The sequence below is a fragment of the Felis catus genome, chromosome D1 (assembly GCF_018350175.1).
Source record: "Felis catus isolate Fca126 chromosome D1, F.catus_Fca126_mat1.0, whole genome shotgun sequence".
Classification (NCBI taxonomy): domain Eukaryota; kingdom Metazoa; phylum Chordata; class Mammalia; order Carnivora; family Felidae; genus Felis; species Felis catus.
Window position 1 is genome coordinate 28,914,280 of NC_058377.1, and position 7,931 is coordinate 28,922,210.

The window sequence follows — 7,931 nt, forward strand, 5'->3', positions numbered from 1 at the left end:
CTTGGTCCTTGTAAATCTTACTGTGGTCACACAAGAACATATTTGGATGGTAAAATTAAAAACCATGCTTGGCATCTCGTTGGAGAGAAGAAGAAGAGATTAAGATACTTCTGTGTCATTTTGTTTCCTTGCTTTGGTGGTATAGTACATGGCCTCCCAGGAGATGTGAGGTCCTACAAATCACTGCTCCGGCACTGGAGCTCAATCCAGAAACAGCTGTCCAGAGCTAATTTATTTCCTAATGCTACGGCACTGTTAATTTATAAATTACATTGGTAATTCGAGCTATTATTAATTTCAGATGGTGTAGGGCAAGCCTAATTAAAATATGACACCAATTGCCACACATATGTACCAAGGACTACCATTTAAAATTAATGGGAATATTAAGTGTGACACTGGTCTCTGAGATGCTTTGCACAGTAATTATAGCATTCTAGCTGGAAAAGATCTGACAAATGTGGGCTTGAGGTTGGTAGAAAATAAACAATGACAACATAAAAGGAATCACAAGTTTTTCATTTAAACCTTTTCTTCTTGTTTCCTACACTCTTCCTCAAATCAAGGTTAATACTTGTTCCCCTCAAGATGGTTAAAAGAGCAATAGCAAAAAAGCTACCTTTTGGGACACCTGGGTGGTTCAGTCAGTTAAGCATATGACTCTTTGTTTCAGCTCAGCTCATGATCTCATAGCTCATGATTTCTAGTCCTTCAGACTCTGTGCTGACAGTGAGGAGCCTCCTTGGGATTTTGTCTCTCCCTCTCTCTCTTTCCCTCCCCTGCTCATGCTCTCTCTCTCTCAAAATAAATAAGTAAACTTAAAAAAGAGCTACCATTAATAATTAGAAATTTCTTAATGATTTGGACTGTGAGTCTCTATGGGTTAATATTGATTGTCATCTCCATAGCCTGGACTTTTTGGTGCTGTGTCTTACTTATTAATGTGTTCCTGGTTCTTCTTGTGAATTAATAATTCGTGGTTGCTTGCGGTAATAGATAATAGACTGTTTTTTGCTCTCTAGTCGGGAGTAGAGGCAAGAGATTTTCTATGCATCTAGACTTTCTACACATATGGCATGAAGAAGAGTGCACTTGTTGTACTTGTTACTCAACGGTGACACAGACTTCTTATGACAAAGCAGTGGTGGCAGTGTTGGGCAGGTAGTGGCCCCTCTTGCAAGGAAGTCATTTTCTTATTGCTGTCATTGTTATTACTGTTGTCTTGACAAAACAATGTAACAACGTCACAGAACAAATACAATGGTAACTTACATACCACATGGATCATTCTTTGCATTATAATAGTTTCTTACTATTGTCATTTTTCATGCTTTGGATCAGCAGATCCATGTGGCATTATGCAGGTTTTTTTTTTTTTCACCTGGAAAGAAATGCTCCTTTGTTTCCTTTCCACTGATGTGGACCACTCACAGTAAAATAGTTTCACTCCACCTGAATCTGTGCCTCCCAGAGGATTATAGGCTTACTACCTAAAGGAACAGGTATACAGCATGTGAGAGTTTTCAGAATGCTTTCATATACACACACACACACACACACACACACACACACATATATATATATATATATATATATATATATATATATATATACATTCATGTTATTCCAAACAACCCTGTGAGGTAATAGGACTGTATGCATAACCTGCCTGGGAAATGTCTCTCAGTTGCCAGGGATAATATCAATTTATGCTTATTCCTCTATAGTAACTATTAATAGCACCACTTTTACTCTTAAAAGTATCCCAGTTTACATGATAAAATATATCATCATGTTAATTATCTTTACTTAACAGATAAGGCAGGATAATGGTGGGATATAAGCAGTTCCTTTTTTTTTTTTCTCCATTGCCTTTCCACAAGTAGGCTGAAGTTGAAGGTTACTATGGGAGAGAACTGTGAAATCAGTCTTCTAGGCTTTAACTTTATGGACTTTCCATTGCCAGTGCTCATGGCTAGTGTTTAGGTAGGAAGCCAGTAGGTAGTGGGTTGGTATTGTTATTTATAATTTTTCAATAGAGAAACTGAGTGTCAGGGTAGTGATAAGACAGCAAGATTTGCAGCCATGTCTTCTTGGTCTTGACTTTCTTCCATATTTGTGGTTAGAGTATGGAGTCCTTGTTGTTGGTTTGTCTTTAGAATCTTCTACACAAAAGCTCCAGCAGGTCCAAATTTAGACAACTGATCTTTGCTGATCTTATTGAAGTCTAAATTTAAAAACAGGAATTTAAATTCATTTTATTAGTGTCTCCACTGCCTTTTGTGTCATGTCTATGTGTGTGTGACAACTAGTGTGGTATTTTTAATTGACTCATGGTCTGGGATTCAGTGTTCAGCTCTACACTTCAAAGTTCAACCTCAGTGATACCTTGAAATCAGAAAGAGTTAATATTCACCTGAGATGCCTAACTCAGATCCCAGAGCCCCATTGCTTGGTAATATTCGGGCAGTGTAAATGTCAAAATTATTAATCACTTATCGAGGACCACTAATTCTCTAGGCTCGGTGTTTAGTCTAAATAGGAACACAAACATTTCAGCTGGTCCACTGGGGAACTAAGAGAAGTTGATGAAGGAAGCAATTGGTGGGGGGGGCCATGAGTGAGGGAAAGAGAATAGACATTGTTCCCAAGAATCTGAACTTAGAAATGGCACAATTCTCTGCAGACATAACCATTTTATACCTTGTTTTATAAGTTTATACCTTTGGTGTGTGTGTGTGTGTGTGTGTGTGTGTGTGTGTGTGTTTTCTCACCACAACCTCTCCTGCAGCTGTGGGCTTTGTGAGTGAAGACGAATACCTGGAAATCCAGGGCATCACACGGGAGCAGTCGGGGGACTATGAGTGCAGTGCCTCGAATGATGTGGCTGCACCAGTGGTCCGGAGAGTCAAGGTCACCGTGAACTGTAAGTGGTCTCAGGAACCCTCACCCTGCATGTGTGTGAGTCTGGCTGTTGGCATGGCCACAACAAAGAGCTGGATCACATAGCCAGCTGCTCACTCAGGATGGGAAATAATGCCATATCATCGTCCATTCTCTGCTTTTAAGAGAAAGAAGTCGAAATTCTAGTTTTAAAAATAATTGTAGCTGAAAATAATATAATCCCAAACATGACTTGTATTCTTAGAAGATCATCAAATGGATTTCAATGCAAAATTGATAGAAATATGTCTTTGAATCCCAATTTTTCCCATACTTTACTCCTTATGTTCCCAAGCTCCTCACTCTCTAGACCAGCCATATCCATAGTGGGGAGCAAACCTGTGTATATGAAGGAAATTTATGATAAATTTATGGTACATTTACATGGCCTCATACATTTTGTGATGTATATATGTTGATGTACAAAGTACACATTCATAATTTAAATATAGATAAGCATACACATATTAGAGGGTGCATCTCAAAACCTGTTTTGACTAGTAGAGGTACAGAATCCAAAACTTTTGGAAGCCACTGCTCTAGTACCCTCATTCTTTCTTATCAACCACCCAGATTCTCTCTGACATTGACTCTACTCAACTTCCCCACCTCTCTCCCACCCTCTCCCCTCTTGATTCCTCATAGTATACATTGATTTTCTCTAAGACATTTTTAAAGGTTTCTCTGCTTTGCTCATTTTAAGAAGTCTTATAACAGTATAGAACCCAAGAACTAAACCACCAGACAAGAAGCCTTTCCTTTTCAAAACTTGGGTTAAATGGAAGTGCAGGGAGAATATTGTGCCTTGGTGATTACTCATTCTTTAATATTTTGCTTTCTCTTACAATTTGAACCTAATTAATATGCAGCACTTTAAGAAGCAAGGAAATAGGTATAATAATGCTACCATTTTTTATACCAAAAATTTCATCACTGATTTTTTAAAGGAACTTAAAATGACTTGCAGGTAATAAAAATTGACCTGAAGAGTAAGGGCATATGAGCAAAGGCAAACCAATTTAGGAAAATAAAGGGTAAATCAGCACAGAAATGATATACCACAAGGTGGGTAGATGCAGGTGCAGAATTTGGCTTTGAGTTGTGAAATCAAAGAGGGAAAACATTATCTGTTTTAAGGTTTATGTCCATAAGATGAAAGCAAACCAGTTGCCTGGGAGAAACACTGCTTTTTTCTGGTACTGAAACCCAAGAGAAATTTCTCTTTAGTGTCTCCACAAATAGATCACTTTGAGATATAGTCAACAACATCACACACGGTATTTCTGCAATAAATAGAATGCCAAGTTTATTATGCCTGTTTTTCATAATGTACTTCAATGCAAACTGTTGGAATTGCCAAGGGTAGTTAGGTAAAGACTTCAAATGAACGCAGGCCAAGTTTATAGGTCTAGTTTGGTCTGGCTTGATTCAGGGATCCATTTTAGAATACCTGGAAGAATGACTGATCTGTCTACCCTTCAGGCAATTCTCCATGAATATTATTTCTTGAAACTGAGCTTTTGATGGGAATTGAATAGTTCGAGGTTATATACTCTGGCAAGAACCCGGTGTGCAGAAATTCTATAAAGCTGATTAAAGGAGTGTAGGGTTGATGGGCTCCCATTCTCCTATGAAAGTTAAAAAGTTTAAACAGGAAATATGCCCGAATACCTGGGCTTTCCACCTCTGCACAGAGGGAAACAGAAGCAATACATGCTCGGAAGACATGCTTTTCCTTAGCAAGGTGTTGAGTGGTTTCACTTTCGGGCTCAATTTGTGTATCAATTTGTCAGCTCAAGCAAGCAGAGGTAGAACAGGGAGGAAAAAAACAAAACCAGCGAATGAGGCGGCCTGCCTCATTTTAGGATGCATTGTAAAATGCTCCGGGACATCTTCTTTCTGCAGATCCACCATACATTTCAGAAGCTAAGGGGACAGGCGTCCCCGTGGGACAGAAGGGGACTCTGCAGTGTGAGGCCTCAGCAGTTCCCTCAGCAGAATTCCAGTGGTACAAGGATGACAAAAGGTAAAGACCCCTTCCGTCTCTTACCTGCCCCCAAGGGGAAGAAAGTTTTTCCAGGTTCCTGACTCCATATTGTTACAAATGAATTTCTGAAAAATCTTCTTCTAGTTCCAGCTAGCTATCAAGGAGAGGGGAGCATATATTCTGAATATTAATGATTTTCAGATAGGTTTTTAACATTTCCATACAGAGTTAGCACTCGCCAATCAACGGGCCTGAAAGAAAACATTTTTTTAGGAAAGCAAAATCTCAAAGAAAGGCCACCAGAAGCCTTGTAAGGCCTGTGTTCTTTTCTTTTCTTTCCTTTTCTTTCTTTTCTTTTCTTTTCTTTTCTTTTCTTTTCTTTTCTTTTCTTTTCTTTTCTTTTCTTTTCTTTTTTTCCCTTTCCTTTCCTTTCCTTTTCTTTCTTTTCTTTTCTTTTCTTTTCTTCTTTTATTTTCTTCTTTCTTTTCTTTCTTTTTTTTTAATAGGGCAAGAAAATAACGCATTCTGCCTGAACCTATTTTTAACACATTCTCAGGTTTGCATTAAGAAGCCTGGAATATTCACGGGGCTCTGGGAGTGGCCAAGAAGTTAGCAGGTCTCCAGTTCACTTCCAGACACCATCGGTGGTGGTGTAGAGAGGAGTCTATGACCCGATTTGCCCTCCCTTTGTGCCCAAGTTGTTCCTTCAAGGTAAAAGAAAAGAAAGGGGACTATTCCCTTCCCTCCCATTGTTGCAGCCCTCACCGGGATTTTTGTTGTGATTCACTGAAGATTGTCATTGTGAGGAGTTATCAAATGGCAAGTTAGCACAGGGTTCAGCAGCTCAGAACAGCCAGGCAACATGACAATTACTGTTATCAAAGAGCTATTTTAAGGTGGATGAACAACTAATAAATGTGCAAGAGCTGTCCATGTTCAAAACACTAATAAAAAATGGGGACAGGATGGTGCAAAAAAAGTCTGAGGTGTGTATGGGGTGGAGAAGCTAGTAAGAAAAACAGCAAAGATGGTAATTGTGAGAACACTGAGCAGTTCCAGGCCAGGAGTGACCCAGCTGTTGTCCGTACCATTTAGAACACCTTCAGTGTTTCTTTCTCTATGAGGTCTTTATAGATGAAAAGAATGAAGGCAGAAAGGAAAAAAAAAAACACATGAAGAGATAAGAAGAAATAGCTGGATTCTCCCTTCTTCTAAGAATCCGGAATCAGGCATAAGGGAGTAGCATTTCCCAATAAATAGCTTTATTGCAAGTCCTGCTTCATTTGTCCCTCCCCTTTCCTATAATAATCTTAGTATCAGGAAAAAAAACAAAAACAAAAACAAAAACCAATAGTAAAATCCATGGAGCTGAACACGCAGTTCCTGAACCTTCAGTTGTCCAGATCTTCCCACAAACTAATCAGAAGCATCTTTTTTAGATACTTTATGAAAGAAAAATTCAAAAAAAATATGTAGGGGAGGGTCACCTGGGTTGGCTCAATCTGTTAAGCATCCAAGATTTCGGTTCAGGTCATGATCTCATGGTTTGTGGGTTCAAACTCTGCATTGGGTTCTGTGCTGACAGCTTGGAGCCTGGAGCCTATTTCAGATTCTGTGTCTCCCTCTCTCTCTCTGCTCCTTTCCCACTTGTGCTCTCTCAAAAATAAATAAATAAATAAACATTAAAAAGAAACATAGGGGAAGGTAAGATCTTATAATATGTGGAGGAAATTAGAGCAGACCATAGGCAAAAATGGCCAAAAAAGGAAAGTCTGCTTTACACACTTTGTCACCAGAGGTGCTGCTGTCTATGTGTTATTAACCCAGGAGGAGAAAGCCCAATTATGTCACTGGGGGGGGGGGTGCTTCAGAAAACCCTGGCTCAGGCAGCCTTGATTCCTCCTCTGTTCAAGCTCTTCTCATGGGGCTCCTTTTTCCCCTTTAATTGATTCTGGTCAGTTTTCTATGTGCTCTGCATTTATGTATTTCCAGTGTTCTCCTACTGAGTGGAGTTGTCTGCCTTCCTGACACCCAGCTCAGCCTGAACATCTCTGGCTCTGAGATCCTTGTCCATGCCAGTCCTTCCTGTGCCCCTGAGGCTGGCAGGCAACCTCCTCTAGTCGGATATCCCTGGGGAAAGAACAGCTTTACCCTAGCTCCTATTCCAGTGAGATGAGTGGACTTCTGAGGCAAATCAAAGGAGTCAATATGATGGGGACAGGCGGCTTTCTCAAAATTTGGGTAGAAGTCTCTTTATCCACACACTAGCACTACTGAATGGCATGCCACTGCATGTATCAATGAAAAGGAGAGGAAATAGGATGCTGTGTGTAATAAGAGCCACCCATCCATGGGGGCATGAGCCAATGAAAAGCCTCAGGTTCATTAAAAAACAAAACAAAACAAAACACAAAGCCTGGGAGCAGTTTGGGATGGGGGAAAAGTGTGACCACACAGAGAAAAGGCAAGTCTGTTGCCCTAGAAGCTGCAAAGTGCTGCAAAGAATGGCTCGCCACCCCACCCTGCTTTTAACTAAAGACATTTCAGAGCTGTCAAGTAGTAACCTGCTTCGGGTAAGTGTCTCTCCCCACTGCAGAGCTGAAATCTAATTCACAGCTTGATTCTGATGTGAAGGCTTCCTCCCCAGCCCAGGAATAGTGTCAAAATGGCAAATGGGATCAATACACTTGAGGGCTCTCTGAAAACCTCCTTGTGGGTGGCTGTAGAGCCTTCTTTGGACAGCACCTCCTAGAGGATCAATATCTACATAACAAGCTGGAAATATAACAGTGGCGTCTGGCAGCACAGCCGGATGACTCATTCCGTTCCTACAGTGCTCACATTTTAATGAAGTCCATGGACTCAGGCCAGTTCACTGCCCCTAGCTTAGGAGAGAGAAAGGCTCTCAGAGGAAAATCTACATAATGAAAAGCAAGCAAGTTCCTTCATGCAACCTTCTGACTTCCCTGGAGACAGATGTTGCATGAGAACTGAAGCCAGA

The 7,931-nt window shown here is 40.3% G+C and overlaps 1 protein-coding gene across 7 annotated transcripts in view; it reads left to right on the forward strand.

Moving 5' to 3' along the window:
• Nucleotides 1-7,931, forward strand: part of NTM (neurotrimin) — a 943,500-nt gene that overhangs the window by 913,818 nt on the left and 21,751 nt on the right. For 6 of the 7 annotated variants that reach the window (XM_006936805.5, XM_019811568.3, XM_003992582.6 and 3 more), the window contains 2 exons: nt 2,792-2,926; nt 4,849-4,969. In XM_006936805.5, the coding sequence (XP_006936867.1) occupies nt 2,792-2,926; nt 4,849-4,969 (256 nt within the window). The remainder of the gene's footprint in view (nt 1-2,791; nt 2,927-4,848; nt 4,970-7,931) is intronic. The other variant, XM_045038541.1, reaches the window with a different exon arrangement.